We start from the raw sequence: 14,714 nt of genomic DNA on the forward strand, positions 1-14,714 counted from the left end.
ATTTGCCACCTCTGCTGTGATCGAACGTCAGTGCTCATTTGGCATACGGGCTGTGGATCTGAAAATCGTCTTGGGAGCAGTTGATAATGCGGAACGTAGACGCTGGTGGACAATAGGATCCATTCCTGGGTCAGTACCGTGGTTTGAGGAACCAGGCCCGGCCGTGTGTGTGTGTGTGTGTGTGTGGGTGGGTGAGGCTTGGCGACGACAACGTCATATGCTTGCTGCAAGGCAGGATGCAGATGCGGCCGCGCGTACTGGAGCTTCTGTGCGGTGGTTATGGCCATTGGCCATGGCGCCAACGTGTCCCACCCACCCACTTTCGGCATGGCCACATGCCTGTATTCGCGCCACATGCCCTCAGATGGCCATGTGTCCGCAACTGCGAACCGCTCGCGGCCGTGCACAGGTACAGATACACACGCGTGGCGTAGGGGCAGCGCTGAGACCGAGCAAGGGGCAGAAAGCAGAAAGAGGACGTATCAGAGCTTATTCTACGTCCCCCCCAGGTGTGTCAGTGTTTCTTGTTTCTCCACGGCGTGTGCTCCACAGACTGCAGCCTGCGTGTCCCAAAGATCCAATCTACTCCTGACGTCTCAAAAAAGTGCACAATAGTTTCAATACATGTTATGTCCGCGTCGCTGTGTTTTAGGTGATGGCTGTGTTGCGTCAGCGTGGCAGTTCGACAAACCCATGGGGGGGAGATTCCTCGACAAGTCGACATGTCCCCATCCCCCACTTCTGTTCCCTCCAAACTCACTGTACTTGGGACCACCGCCGCCCTCGGGAACGGTCCAGGTGATGTCCTGAGTGGGCACCTTGATGGAGCAGGTCTTGCAGTGAATGCAGTTCTGCGAGTTGATGACAAACTTCTTGCCAACGGCGTCGACCTCGGCACCCTCGGCGTCCTGGTACTCGTACACGGAGGCGGGGCAGACACGGCCAAGGAGACCGGCGTACTCTGCAAGGGGTTGTCAGCGGGATTCTTCTGAGCATGATGGTCTTTGTGAGTACTCACTAGTGACGTTCTCGGCAGTGTGGCGGGCCTTGGCCTCGGGGTCGGTGGGGAGGCGGAGGTGGACGGGCTGGTTCTCGGCGTGGTTGGTACCAGTGCGCGAGACCGAGGTGAGAATGTCAAACGAGAGCTTGCCGTCGGGCTTGGGGTACTCGATCTCGTTGAACTGGGCAGCGGGCTTGGTGGCCTGGAAGTCCTCCTCGGGGTGGTGGAAGGTGAAGGGGACGCGGCCCTTGAGAAGGAGCGAGTCGACACCCGAGTAGGCCATACCGCCCCACATGCCGAGGGGGTTGTGGAACGATGGGCGGAGGTTACGGACCTCCTTGAGCTCCTTGTACACCCACGAGTCCTCCATCGCCTTCTCGTAGCCCGACATGTCGACGGGCTTGTCCTCCTCAGCAGCACCGCTGGTCAGCTGCTCGTAGGCAGCCTCAGCGGCGAGCATACCCGACTTCATGGCGTTGTGGGTACCCTTGATCTTGGGCACGTTCAGGAAACCAGCCGAGCAGCCGATGAGGGCACCACCGGGGAAGTAGAGCTTGGGGATCGACTGGAGACCACCCTCGTTGAGGGCACGCGCACCGTAGGCGATGCACTCACCGCCCTCGAGGACCTTGGCGAAGAGAGGGTGGTGCTTCATGCGCTGGAACTCGCGGTAGGGCGAAAGGTAAGGGTTGGGGTAGTCGAGACCAATGACAAGACCAAGAGTGACCATGTTGTCCTCCATGTGGTAGAGGAACGAACCGCCGTAGGTCTTGTAGTCGAGGGGCCAGCCCATGGTGTGAACAATCTCTCCCGGGCGGTACACCTCGTCCTTGACCTTCCAGACCTCCTTGATACCGAGACCGTAGGTCTGGGGGTCCTTGCCCTCACGGAGGTTGAACTTGTTCTGGAGAACCTTGGAGAGCGAGCCGTGGGCACCCTCGGCAATGAGAGTGACCTTGGCGTGGAACTCCATACCGGGCTCGTACGAGTCCTTGGGCTGCAGGTTCTTGTCCAGACCAACATCGCCAGTGGTCACACCCTTGATACCGGTGCCGTCCTCGGTGTAGATGGGGGTGGCTCCTGCGAAACCGGGGTAGACCTCAACACCGAGCGCCTCGGCCTGCTCGGCCAGCCAGGCAGTCACACGCGACAGCGAGACAATGTAGTTGCCCTTGTTGTTCATCTGAGGCGGGTGGGGCATGGGGATGGCCATCGAGCCAGTAAGGAACTTCATCGAGTCGTGCAGCGCCGGCTGGTTGAGCGGCGCACCGAGCTCCTTCCAGTCCGGGATGAGCTCGTCGAGTGCGCGAGGCTCAAGGACCGCGCCAGAGAGAATGTGGTTACCTGTTATTGACGTCAGCCGCTGCAACCTAGAGCTGGGCGGGGTGGTGGGTTGGGCCTTTTTCCTCGTGTCCGGCTCATGCCATGCAGGTGCCGGCCGATCTACTCACCAGGCTCCGAGCCCTTCTCGAGGACAATAACACGCAGCGAGTCGTCCTTGTCGAGCTGCTTGAGACGGATGGCAGCCGAGAGACCTGCTGGTCCAGCACCGACAATGCAGACATCCACCTCATCGGTCGCGCGCTCGACCTCGTCGGGGTTGAAGGGCTCCTCAGCCTCGGACGCAAAAGTGCGAATACGTGCTGAGCGGAGCGGCAGTGTCACGACGGCAGCAACGGCGCGGGGACGGCGGGCGGCAGCGAGGGCCGAGCGGGAGGTGCCAATCCAGCGTGTTGGGCCCATCATCATGGACATGGTGGTGTGTGTTGTGTTGTGTGTTGTGGGAGAGAGAAAGGGAGTGGAGAGAGATGCAAAAGCGACAAAGTGTGAGTGTGGGTCCGAGTCGCAGAGCCAGAGAGGTAATGGCAGTGGCGTTGCAGGGAACGAGCGTGGCATTCCGGACGCGTTCATTGGCGCAGCGGACTAGCCGAGCCGAGGGGTCACACCGTGGGCCGAATACCGGTCCCCCGCAGATGCCGGCCGCAGCAACGACAACGACAGCAGTCGTGAAAACCGGGTATGAACAGTGAGCACTCTCGGTAATACCAGATAGGCGGGGGGGGGGGGGGGGGGGGGGGGGGGGGGGGGGGGGGGGGGGGGGCAGTCGTTGTGTCACCGGCGTCCGCATCGTCATGGAGCACACATACGCTTGGCACACAACGGCGTGCCAGTGTACCAGTGTACCAGTGTGGTGGTCATTTGTTGAGAACGCAGAACAGCAGAACACAGTTGTTCTCGCCCGCCAGTGCGGTCAGGGAGAGATGGACCCCAATGCATCGCAATCTTTTCATTTTCATGCTCTACTCAAACATTCGGATCGCAAGCACCATACACTGGTGATGCCATCGCCATCTCTCGGTCGGTTCGGAATCCCGTGGAAGCGCGCACATCCCGCCGACGCCTGATCCCGAGGTTCCGTGGTCCCAACCTTGCGCTGGACCGTGCTCCCCTGGGCGCCGTGCAGGGTTGAAGAGCGTGGGGTTAAGGGGGCAGCAGGATGCACATGTCCATCAGAGGATCAGAGGACTTGACGGCTGAGGCTTGCCCATTGTCATTCTTGGTCGGCAGTCTTAGGCCAGTTAGTGTTCCTTGAGATAGGCGAGATAGTAAAGTCCCGTCGAAGGTGGAGGGTATGGGGTGGCCTGCTCCCAATTGTCCTCCCCCTCCTCCCCCCTCTCCTCTATGGGCTGAGTGGCCCCTGGCCGGCGGTTCACGCGTCATTGTACAAGAGTACACGAGTGGGCGTCTGGATGACAACGATAGTCCATGTACTGCTCGCATGTTGCGGGGCTGCTGTTTGTGTCAGGGCCGCCGAATGGCTGGGCGCGAGATCCAAGCGATCGCCTTGACTGCAGACTTGGGATGCCGGGCGAGTATACAGTGACAGTGGGTAGCACGATCAAGCGAGCAAGTACAGTACCATGCTGTACAGCTCACTTGGCAAACTGCAAGTAGTGCACAGGTCTCTCAGACGCCACATCAGTTAACTGCCACCTACGGCTGGGCATACCCGGTGACAACTCGAGCGCCTGTGCGAAGCGACGTCGGCCGTGATTTGGGTACACTCGTCAACACCGGTTAGGTGGCATGGGCCCCACTAGGGACATCAGAGAACAGATCACTGGGGTTAGAGCGGACTGAGATAACAACGCTGCGATGCAGTGGGGGGGACGAGGCATGGATGAATGTCGGAGTGCTTCGGGAATGCGGAGGGCGCCACCATTGACGATGCTGAGGAACGCCGGGTAGGGGAGATAGCCAACCCGCCCGGGAACCCGTGGGGTCGCGCTCACTAATAGCTGTACAGCTGAATTGTAAGAGTAGGATGGGAGTAGGAAATAACTGGGAGCTTGAAATGTGAAAGAGGAAGATGAGGAGGTTAAGGAAGATGGAGACGACGAGGAAGATGGGGAAGACGAGGAAGGTGGGGAAGATGGAAAGGACATGGCCGCGGGTGGCGCTCTGACACCTCAGCGGCCCAAAGCGAAGCGATTCCAACCTTGTTCACACCTGGTCGTGCACACTGCGATCGGCCCCATCCCAATATCTCAATGCAAGGTTGCGGCATCTTGATCTCCTGTGAATGAACAGGTCTCGGCCAAGTCAGGCAGCTGCAGTCTGTGCCAGATACCCGAGATGGCAGTTTACGTAATCTTTATGTAGGCCGCTCCTCTGCACGCCTAAATTCCCGGGCGCCTGTTCCTTCTTGCTCTAGGCGCGCGTAACCCACCTCACACGTCATGAGCGGTTCAGTGCTTAATGTCCAGCTGGCAAGCAGCAACAAGTTGGCATCAGGCTGGCTCAACTTACACACAACCGTCCAGACCGTCTCACGTCGACTGTCACCATGAAGCTCGTGCCGACTCTATTCTCCCTCCTGGCGGTCCTCGGGGCCGCCTCGGCAGGAGACGTCCGTGGAGTCGACCCAGCAGGTGCGTGTCTTGCCTCCCAACTGGAGCCCCTGCCTTCATCAAGACGGCACACGGCCAAGCTGCTCAGCTGACTTTGCAGTGGCTGCGCGCTATGTCCCTTCTGCCGAGGGAACATTTGCTTGCCTCGACGGCTCGAGCGTCATCCCCTTTAGCGCCGTCAACGACGACTACTGCGACTGCGCGGACGGCTCAGACGAGCCCGGCACGTCTGCCTGTGAGGGCCGCTCAGCCGCGTACTTCTTCTGCTGGAACCGCGGCCATATCCCTGGCAAGGTCCTGGCCAGCCGCGTCAACGACGGTATCTGCGACCCCGAGTGCTGCGACGGCTCGGACGAGTGGGCGTCGGGTGCTTGCCCCGACCGCTGTGCCGAGATCTCAAAGGTGCACAGGGAGAAGGTGGATGCGGAGCAGAAGACACGTCGTACCGTGAGTTGTCATTGTGATGCAGCTGCGACGGGAGCTCTGAGCTGACCACTGGTTGACAGGGTGCCAAAATCCGCTCGACGTACGTCAGCTTTGCCCAGAAGGAGAAGACACGTCTGGAGGAGGAGCTCGCTGCCAAGCGGGCAGAGGTTGCCGACAAGGAGCTCGAGGTCGAGGAGGCCAAGGGTGGGTTACGTGACCTGAGTCCATGCTAACCCGCAAGCCGCTCTTGACAGGGCCGAGTCACAGAGCCGTGACGCTATTGAGCGTAAAAAGCAGTCGCGTGAGTCAAACACCAACCCCCAACAGCCTCTGTGCTGACCCTCAGCTCTGTACCAGTCGGTCGAGAAGCACCGTGACGTCGTGAAGCGCCTGAAGACCGACGTCGAGCTGCTCAAGGACGACCTCAAGACTGTCCTGGACCTTCTCGAGGAGCTGTCAAAGGGCTACAACCCTAACGGCCAGGACATGGCCGTCAAGCACGCCGTAATCAACTACAAGGAGCTCATCGGCCGTGTGGAGGTGCCGGAGACACCAAAGGAGGGCGTGGAGGGCGAGGAAGCCAATGCCGAGGCTCAGGTCGAGGGTGGCGAGCCCGAGGCGGCTGCAGCCAAGCTTAACCACATCCGCAACCCGGACGGCGAGATCCCCAACTGGCAAGTTGACGATGTCCTCCGCCAAGACCTTGAGGGCTTGCTCGTTTCGAACGACGGTGACGACGACGACGACGAGGATGGGCTCCTCTACCGCCTCGAGGAGTACATTCCCGACTCGATGTTTGAGTACTACGACACCGCGCGTGAAGCCATCGTGTCCTGGCTTACCGACTTTGGTGTCATCAAGCGGAAACAAGTTGCTGCGGACGGACCTCGTGAGTTCAAAAAGACAGTGCTAGAACTGACGCCCAGACGTCGCTACCGCTCGCGACAAGCACAGGGCCGCCGAGCGCTCCTTGACCGACACCAGGTCTCGCATCCGTGACATTGAAACCACTTTGGACCAGATCTCGACCCAGAAGCATTACGGTCCGCAGGGCGAATGGAAGAAGCTCGACGGCACCTGCATCGACACGGTGGCCGGTGACTACACGTACGAGCTGTGCTTCTTTGGCGGCGCAAGGCAAAAGAGCAACAAGGACTCGTCGTCCAACTCGCTCGGCAGCTTTGCCGGCTGGAACACTGAGGGTGAGCGCGGCTCGTACGGCTACTACACCAAGCAGCGGTACCGTAACGGTGCCAAGTGCTGGAACGGCCCTGAGCGCGCCGTCAACGTCGAGCTGTCGTGCGGCACCACCAACGCCATTCTGTCCGTCACCGAGCCTGAAAAGTGCGAGTACAAGTTCAAGGTCACGACCCCTGCGCTGTGCTGGCCTCTTGAGGGCGACAAGCCTGCTCCCAAGGCCCAGGCCGCACAGGCCCAGGACGCCGTCAAGGACGAGCTGTAGTGTTGCGGGAGAAGGCAAATGTAGAACTAGAGGATGCATCATTTGACATCACAGTGGTACAATGGGCTATCCCACGCTCAGAGGTGTGGAGGGGAGTTTCTAGGAGTGTGCGTAATTGCTAACTGGTCTCAAGCTGAGGATAGGAAGTCAAGCCCAAGGAGGTTTGCCGTTTATATGTCTTGTGGCCTTGTGGTTTGTTCTGAAAAGAACGACACAAGGTTGAGCTGACCTTGGCATGTGCTGCGGATCCAAGATTTTACCAGACCGTCCGTTGGACTACCTTTGAGTACGATTGCAGCACTGCTGGCACATGCGATTTGGTGGCGAACCACCGTCGTTATTGTTGGTCTGTGAGGCTGGTGTGAAAACACACTAGGAGCCAAAACGGCGTGGACCTGAACCCCACACCTTCTCATAGTGCGTTATCCGTGCCACCACTGTACCCATTGCCTCCTTCCTCCGTCTCCACGTCTCACCGGCAATGCACACCAAGTATCGCGAATGTTCACATCTAAAGTATCATGCATCCAGAGTGGTACTCCAAGCCTACGAAGAAGCGGCCAGGCCCGTCCAGTGATGCACGAGATTACTTGGTGGGCTTTTTACCGCCCTTCTTGTGGTGAGCCGGCGCTTCGTCGCCGCCCTGCACGTTACACGGGGGCGGGATGGGCGAGTTGCGGTCAATAGGAGGGAGGATGGCCTTTCCGATCTTGAAGTACTTTTCGTTCTTGTCAAAGAAGGTCTGCCAGCTGGTGATGCCCTACGCGGTGTGTCAGTGCATGCCGGTGTTGGCTCAGGCAGAGATCAGGTCGGGTGTGGCTAGTTCTTCCCTCCTTCCCCACGCTGTACCTACCTTGAGCTCCTGTTCGGACAGGCCGCGCAGGTCGTGAGTGAGGTGAGTCTGGAAGCAGCCCGTAATGAAAGCGCGCGACGCGTCGCGGCCAGCCCTGGAACGTCAGCAAACGCACAAGAATGAAAATTGGACAGCCCGGCTGGGACATCTCCAAGAAAGCTGCCAGCCACTTACATCATGTTGTACGCGCCACCCTTGCCGTACATGCGGGGGTTGGCCGAAACGTCATAAATCTCGCCGCCGATAGACAGGTAGATGGGGAGCTTGGGGTCCGTGCCGTCGTAACGGGACAGCTGGACGGCGGTGAACTTCTGGAGCTCTGGGGCGAAAGGGTTGGCAGGATGGGTCCAGACCTTGCGGACGTGGTAGCGCACGGTGGGGCCCATCTCAAAGTCCCATGTTCCAGTGAAGAAGTGGGAGAGGAGCGGGATGAAGATGGCGAGGAGGAAGAGCTTGGGCAGGATCGAGGACGATGACTGGGCCTGGGGCTTTGTCGTCTTGGGCTGGGCGGCTTTAGCGCGCTGGCGCTCTTCGCGCTCAAGACGGGCCTTTTGGCCAGCGAGAATGGCACTGTTGGCGGGCTTGTTACTTACGCGCTTGCCGTTGCTGGAGAGTCAGCTAGGTGGCATAGGGGTGGAGCACAAGCTGGCCAGCAGGACGCCACGCTCAACTGCAGTGAGTAGCTGTACTCACACGTCGACCACCGTGTCGTGGATCTCGCCAGGGGCAGAGCCAGGGCGCGTACGCTCACGGGCTAAATGTCAGCTAGGAAGGGGTCCCGTCCAGGCAGCTGCTCACCTCCCGGAAAGTTGTCAGCATCAGTGTTGGAGTAGACGTCGGTCATGGTGGGTATGGGAAGTGGAGAACAACAACAAACGTCGTGTCTCGTCTCCAGCTCGTATTTAAAGTGTCCTAGCGCTGTGCGGTGATTGGGCTGCTCAGTCGCGTTGTTCAGGATCTCTTCCCGCCGATTAAGCAAGTTTGGTGTGTATGGTGCCAGAGATCCAGAGAGCGTGTCGTGTCGTGTCTAGGACGTTTTGCGGGAGAGATGGTGAAACGCGCAATGCCGTTAACATTACTCGGCCCCCCTCCACATCGGTGCCCAGGGCGATTTGAGTTGGACCATTTAGGAGCGTTGTAATGCAAAAGCTACCGGGTGCTAATGCGGGGGTATATAGATACGAGCGGAGGCAAATTCCCCACCCACGCCGCGCGTCATGGGTCGAACGACGTGTGTCGGCAACGGCCGCGACGGACACCGGCATCGCTGGGTCATGCACAAGGGATCGTTCTATCCTCGGCCTCTCGCCCGCAGTCCATCCCTACAACGTCCTGCTCCGCGTGTGATCGCTTAGCTCTATATCAGGACAGCGTCGACAACACTGCCAGCACAGCCAACACCGCATCGAGGTAGACGACCTTTCAACTGCGTGTTGCTTTACCCGGCTGCCTGTGCCCACCACTTATTGCGGACATTCCACGCCAATAATCGATCTCACTTTCGACCACTTTCTCTCTCTCTCTTAGCCGTCCGCACCACTAGCACAATGGCAATCGACATGGACGTCGAGATCGACAACCTCACGGTTATCCTGCTCATGGTCCTTGCGGTCCTTGCGCTCTACCACCGCTTCTTTGGCTACGCGCCCGACGTACCTCCTCTCCTCCTCGGTCGCCAGGCGGAGCTCAGCCCCGTCCGCCAGCCCGGCGAGACTGCCGTGTACCGCTCGTGGGCCACTGGACATGGCACTCCTGTAAGCTCGATGCTCACATGCTCCCGACTGACAATGTAGCTCCAGGTCAGGCCATCTGGTGCGGTGAAGACTGTCGGTGACACCTTGAATGTAAGCTGCACTTGTCCGAGTGTCATCTGACGCCAGGTTCCTCCTCCCAGGCCACTCAACAAACCCGTTCCTCCCATCACGCAGAGGTATATTCTTGACACTCCGGTGGGTTAGCAGTTTCTCACTTGCGCTAACCCGCCAGCTCACGAACGAGGCTCTCACTGAGATCGTCCGTCTCGTCCCTCTTGGTCTCAAGGCGCTCTTCTCCGAGCAGATGGGAACCGTCGACTCGCCCAAGTCGATCGTGACCCTTCTCCCTCCTTCGCCTTCCACCTCGCTTCCTCTCCTGCTTCTTTCTCTCGCCTCGCAAAAGTCCAACCCTCTCGTCGTCCTGCCTTCGCGCTCCCTTCTTCCGGCTGCCCTCGAGTCCAAGGATCACCCGGCTCCTGGTCTCCTCGTGCTGCACGAGAGCGCCTTGACAGACGCTGTTGACCTCGACTTCCAGGACCTCAATGGCGCCGGTATCCTCCTTGTCGGGGACCCCAACCGCCGCCGTGCAGGCCCCGTTGCGGACGCTATCAGGCATGGTGTCAACGTCAAGTGGTGGGAGGAGATTTGGGATGCCGCCGAGGGTGTCGACGCGCCCGAGACTGAGAAGAAGGACGACACGGCTACTAGTGGGTATTTCTGCTTTGTATACGCACTGACCCAGCAGCCTACTCGGACATTCACAGCTACTTTTACGAGCTCCCGGCCAGCGGCGCCAGCAGTTCGCAGGTTGTCCAGGTGACACACATGGTGGGTTTCAAATGTGGTCAGTCTAACCCAGCAGAACATGACCTCTGGCATTGCCGGCCTGCTGTCTGCCTTCCCCGCCGACAAGCGTCCCACCGCTGCGGACGTCGTGGGCAGCACTGTCCGCATTGACTCTCCTTTCGGCATGACTATTGCCGTCGCCAGTGTCTGGACTGGTGAGTCATTGGTGACTTGTGGATGAAGCTGACATCAGGTGCCGGTTTCCGTCTCATTGGACCCGCCGCCGGCCGCTTTGACGCTGCCTGTGACCCTGCCGATGAGCTCGCAGCTCTTGCTGCTGAAGGCGGCGACCAGCCTCTCCCTTCTGTTCTCTTCCTGTGGGTCCGCGGCGTTGTTTGCCTGCTAACCCACCAGCTCTGCTGCTCACCACTATGCTCTCGTCACGCGTCTGCACGATGGCTTCCTTGCGCACCCGTTCGCGTCCATGGCTGCCCGCCACCGCCTCCGTTCGCTCCAGCAGGGCCACGTTGAGCGCGGCGGTATCATGGAGAAGCTGGTTTGGAACAACATTCGCAAGGACGCCATCGGCGGTATCGCCGGCGACGCGCTGCGTGCCGTTATTGTCGTTGGAGGTGGGTTCCAGCAGTTGCGACCTAAGCTAACCCATTAGACGCGCCTTCCCCCCAGACCGTGGCGCTCTCGCACGCGCTCCTCTCTCTCCCTCTCACACGTCTGCACTCGACCTTCCTCTCCGCGGGCCCCGTCTTCGTTTCGCACTTTTACGACCTCCAGGGCCCCTTGCCGGACATTTTCTCCAAGTCGTTTGACCCCTCGAACTCGCACTCTGGCCCGCCTGCGTCCAACATTGAGGTCGTGCTCCGCGGTCCCGAGACGGAGCCCGTCCAGGACGACGAGGGCAAGCCGTACCAGGGCCGCGTGTGGGTGCGTGGACCTGGCGTCCTTGAGCCTGTTGGCGTGACGCTCGTGGAGGGTTGGGTGGACACGGGCGATAACGCCGCCGTTGGCACAAACGGCACGTTTGTGATCGAGTCTCTGACAATGAAGTCGTAGACATATCCATGCAGCGTGGTTCAGAAGCTCAGAAGCAGTCGCGGGACCGAATACATGTACAGATATTATTGACAAGGCGGTACTATTGAACAACACAGGGCGGGTACAACGTACGGAGAAGGATAGACATGTTAACGCGGCTGGCGGATGTTGATGCGGTCGTCTGCTTCCAAGCAGCGGACCATGACTTCCTCTTCCCACTTTACTGGAATGGCTTTCTCGCCCTGGATGTTAGCTGTCTGGACGCATTCAATCAGATAACTCACCGGATCCATGGTCAGGCGGTTCCACACTCCAGCAGCGATCCGCGCATGGGCTGCTTCGGAGGGATGGAAGCAGTCGGCCGGGCTCAGCGCAGTGATGGGATAATGCTCGAGGTCGAATGCCGAACCCGGTTGCCTGGACGGTGAGCTTCAAAATCACGCCCAAGATTTAGCGAGCTCACCAAACAGCCGCAAACGTGGAGTCGTCCTCTGCCTCCCACTCGCGAATAAGCTCGAGCACCGCCGTGTCGTAAGCCTCGGCGAGATTGTCCATTCGCCAACGGGTGAAGTCGCCCACAAGGCCGGGGATGAGGGCACAGCTGCACTCGACAGAGATATGCGGGAATGGGAGAGGGCCCTGGCTGTGATGACGTTAGCTGGACGGCGATATCACGGTAGCTCACCAGTATGGGTCCGTGAGGGTGAGCTTGTAGATGGCCGAGACACGCAGGACTCCCACTGAGCGCTGTCAGTGCCGGCGCTGGCAGCTCGGATAGGGCTTACTGATGTTAACGATGAGTTTGGGTACGTGATTTCGAACGAGCTGGACTGCATCCCGGATTCCTTGGACAAACTCTTCTGGACTACCTGGCCCAAAGGGCAGAGTGGCTGGCGTCAGCTGACTCCTGGAGTTGGGAGAGCTTACAAGACAAGCAGAACGCGCACTGAGGGTGAGCATGCGCAAATACAACGATAACCCACGATATCATTTGCCCCAATGCCAATGTTGAGAAACGCCCAGCCGTCCTGCTTCTCCGTCTCCTCGTATGTCGGCAGCAAGTAGTCTGTCATGGGTCAGTCGCGGAGCAGGAAATTTAACCCACCTCTTGCTTGCCCCACAAGTGCGGCTGCAACACTACCCGAGATTGCCGCATTGAGCCTGTCGTCATCGCTGTGTGGGGTACACACCCTCGACATGCCCGGAAGCCCACACGAGACCGGTGGGTGGTGACCGGTCGCCGCACCTGTGACGTTGGGGTTGTAGTGGGCGAGGATGTTCGGCAATGTGATGGCACCGGCGTCTCCACCGGCAGCGTACGACACGCCGCGGAACTCTTCGGCGTCGGGGGTGACTGTCGCTGAAGGAGTCAGTAACGCATCACGGCACTCAAAACTCACCAAACACGGCTTGTCCATCGGCTTCTCTCCTCCAACTACTGGGGATCTCGCCGCCGCTTCCGATCGCCCAGCCGCCGGACTTGGCGAGGAAGGCCGCAGTAATGGAATCTCCCATGGCCATGACTACAGTGATATCGTCTGGCCTCCTGCGCGGGTCAGCAGCCATTCCCCGGGCGAGTAACCCACACATCGTCGGCGGAGGATGGCACAGCATTGCGGCGCTGTAACGGTGGACATTCGTGCAAACGGGAAAAGGGGACAAACGTTCCCGGTAGGCCTGGTGGTGGGCTTGGTGGAATAGATGGTGCAGCGTGTGCACCTTGGAGTACGAGGGTAAGTAGGAGTGGCCAGCGCATGGCGACGTGTGGTGTTGAGAGTGAGAGTTGAACAATGAGAGGACGTGTGGAGTGTTGTTTCATTCCTCGGAAATGGAAAGTGGCGAAAACATGGAGACCCCGGATCGTCGGATAAACCCGATTCAACTATACGTTTGGTCTCCATGCTCCTTCAGCTCCTGGCGACAGGCCACTTGCATTTGCGAGGCAACGGAGAACTGGGGAACCATGTTAAGTACCCGGAGAAGCCTTGGAGTGGCTCCACTTGGGGCGAGGGATACTCTCGGCCCCACCACGATATTGGCTGTGGGCCAGCCGAGGTACGCCGCGGCCGACAGATCCACACCTGCGGCACAGCCACAACCGACCGCTTGGCCGGTCCGAGGTCGCTCAAGGCCGCAATGGGTGTGCACGACCTGGAGGGAGAAGGAACTATAAAAATAGCAGCAGAAGCAGGGTTTGAGTGTGAAGCAGAACACGAAGAAGGGCACAAAGTGGGGACTGCCATGCATCTTACACCTCGCCGGCGCGCTTCTTGAGCACGTCGTAGATGTGGTCGGTCATGACACCCTTGGTGAGCTTGTCATAGTCGTACACAACCATGGTCCTGTGCACGTCAGTCATCCACCTTTTGAGGAATATTGTTATAGTTGAGCAGGAAATCCCAACTACAGGTCCCGATGGGACGATTGTGTGCGCTCCACTACCAAGGCATGGAGCTACTCACGCATCAGAGGTGAGCGCCAGCTTGTTGGCTTTGACGGCCCAGATTGCTGAAGACATGTGGAACGTCGCGCGCTTCTGGTCAATGTTGGTAATCTTGGCAGCCATAAGGACCTGATAGTGTCAGCTTGGCCCCACGGTGAAGGAAGGTGGACGGCTTACCGTGTCCGGGTAGGTCACTGGGTACCTGTACCGCACTGAGATGTCCTTGAGGATCCAGCCCGTTCGCCTGCCGTTCTGTGGACCGTTAGCACTGTCGTCATGAACGGCAAGGCCGCTATTGGCAGGAAGCTCCCGACGCGGAAGTCCGACTCAGCGACCCAGTGACTGCCGTCGGTGGGTTGGAAGTGGTTCATTGTCCCCGGTAGTGTCGGTGTCCCCCACATGTGGGGTCCAGCTGACAAGATGATAATTAAGGCAGCTGACTGTGGACTTACCATAAAGTCGTCGGTGAGCTCGGGACCCATGTCCTCCTTCAATGTCTGGCACCAACGCATGCGCTGCGATTCCAGGTACCTGACGTAGCTCACGTTGTTGACGTGGGCAAACATGTCTTGCTCGCCCCACGCAACTGGCCACTCGAGACGACCCTTGGGATCAAACCCGTTGGAGTCAAACCACTCGTGAATGGCTGCACGCGTGCGGTTCAACTTTGGGTCGAGGTGCGGGGCCATGTCGACACTGTCGCCATCGGGGTTTACAACAGGAGGCGTCCACCCGGCCGCCTCAAGCTCCTGCCCTGGGAGAGCGCGCGCAACGGTGTGATCATCAGGCGAGGCGGGGCCGACCTCCCCGGGAGCGAGGTAGAAGGGTGAAGATGGGTCCGAGAACTTGCCAAGGAGGTCCTGGGCGAGTGTGAGACATGGTTTGCGGGGGTCAGCCTGCTCACCTTGAGTTTGGGGTCGCGGACGACCGCGGATGTCGAGAGGGCACGCAGAGATGGGACGGCGCGTGTTTGGCGCAATGAACGAAGGGCGAGCATGGCGAGTATTGTTGTTCAGAGATGAGTGC

At 59.3% G+C, this 14,714-nt stretch overlaps 6 protein-coding genes across 6 annotated transcripts; 2 read left to right on the top strand and 4 right to left on the bottom strand.

The window, feature by feature from the left end:
• Positions 1–648: 648 nt before the first annotated feature.
• On the bottom strand, positions 649–2,755 carry EHS24_000950 (uncharacterized protein; the record flags this gene model as incomplete). Its single annotated transcript, XM_028616757.1, has 4 exons — positions 649–659; positions 761–961; positions 1,019–2,344; positions 2,452–2,755. 4 exons carry the CDS (start codon positions 2,753–2,755, stop codon positions 649–651), a joined length of 1,842 nt encoding a protein of 613 aa, XP_028480614.1.
• Positions 2,756–4,847: 2,092 nt separating this feature from the next.
• EHS24_000951 (uncharacterized protein) lies at positions 4,848–6,799 on the top strand (the record flags this gene model as incomplete). Its single annotated transcript, XM_028616758.1, has 6 exons — positions 4,848–4,932; positions 5,012–5,358; positions 5,418–5,541; positions 5,579–5,638; positions 5,684–6,226; positions 6,264–6,799. 6 exons carry the CDS (start codon positions 4,848–4,850, stop codon positions 6,797–6,799), a joined length of 1,695 nt encoding a protein of 564 aa, XP_028480615.1.
• Positions 6,800–7,385: 586 nt separating this feature from the next.
• Positions 7,386–8,496, bottom strand: EHS24_000952 (uncharacterized protein; the record flags this gene model as incomplete). Its single annotated transcript, XM_028616759.1, has 5 exons — positions 7,386–7,559; positions 7,653–7,746; positions 7,827–8,258; positions 8,346–8,406; positions 8,451–8,496. 5 exons carry the CDS (start codon positions 8,494–8,496, stop codon positions 7,386–7,388), a joined length of 807 nt encoding a protein of 268 aa, XP_028480616.1.
• Positions 8,497–9,199: 703 nt separating this feature from the next.
• On the top strand, positions 9,200–11,263 carry EHS24_000953 (uncharacterized protein; the record flags this gene model as incomplete). The annotated part of the gene is made up of 9 exons (XM_028616760.1): positions 9,200–9,406; positions 9,446–9,496; positions 9,547–9,582; positions 9,639–10,117; positions 10,171–10,222; positions 10,269–10,407; positions 10,446–10,569; positions 10,607–10,824; positions 10,863–11,263. The coding sequence occupies 9 exons, from the start codon at positions 9,200–9,202 to the stop codon at positions 11,261–11,263; spliced, it is 1,707 nt and encodes a 568-aa protein (XP_028480617.1).
• Positions 11,264–11,394: 131 nt separating this feature from the next.
• Positions 11,395–13,001, bottom strand: EHS24_000954 (uncharacterized protein; the record flags this gene model as incomplete). Its single annotated transcript, XM_028616761.1, has 10 exons — positions 11,395–11,487; positions 11,530–11,662; positions 11,709–11,888; positions 11,931–11,985; positions 12,031–12,135; positions 12,173–12,191; positions 12,229–12,311; positions 12,351–12,605; positions 12,646–12,791; positions 12,832–13,001. 10 exons carry the CDS (start codon positions 12,999–13,001, stop codon positions 11,395–11,397), a joined length of 1,239 nt encoding a protein of 412 aa, XP_028480618.1.
• A 492-nt stretch (positions 13,002–13,493) lies between these two features.
• Positions 13,494–14,685, bottom strand: EHS24_000955 (uncharacterized protein; the record flags this gene model as incomplete). The annotated part of the gene is made up of 5 exons (XM_028616762.1): positions 13,494–13,587; positions 13,708–13,817; positions 13,866–13,940; positions 14,141–14,548; positions 14,593–14,685. The coding sequence occupies 5 exons, from the start codon at positions 14,683–14,685 to the stop codon at positions 13,494–13,496; spliced, it is 780 nt and encodes a 259-aa protein (XP_028480619.1).
• Positions 14,686–14,714: the final 29 nt, after the last annotated feature.

This window comes from Apiotrichum porosum (assembly GCF_003942205.1).
Source record: "Apiotrichum porosum strain DSM 27194 chromosome Unknown scaffold_1, whole genome shotgun sequence".
Classification (NCBI taxonomy): Eukaryota; Fungi; Basidiomycota; class Tremellomycetes; order Trichosporonales; family Trichosporonaceae; genus Apiotrichum; species Apiotrichum porosum.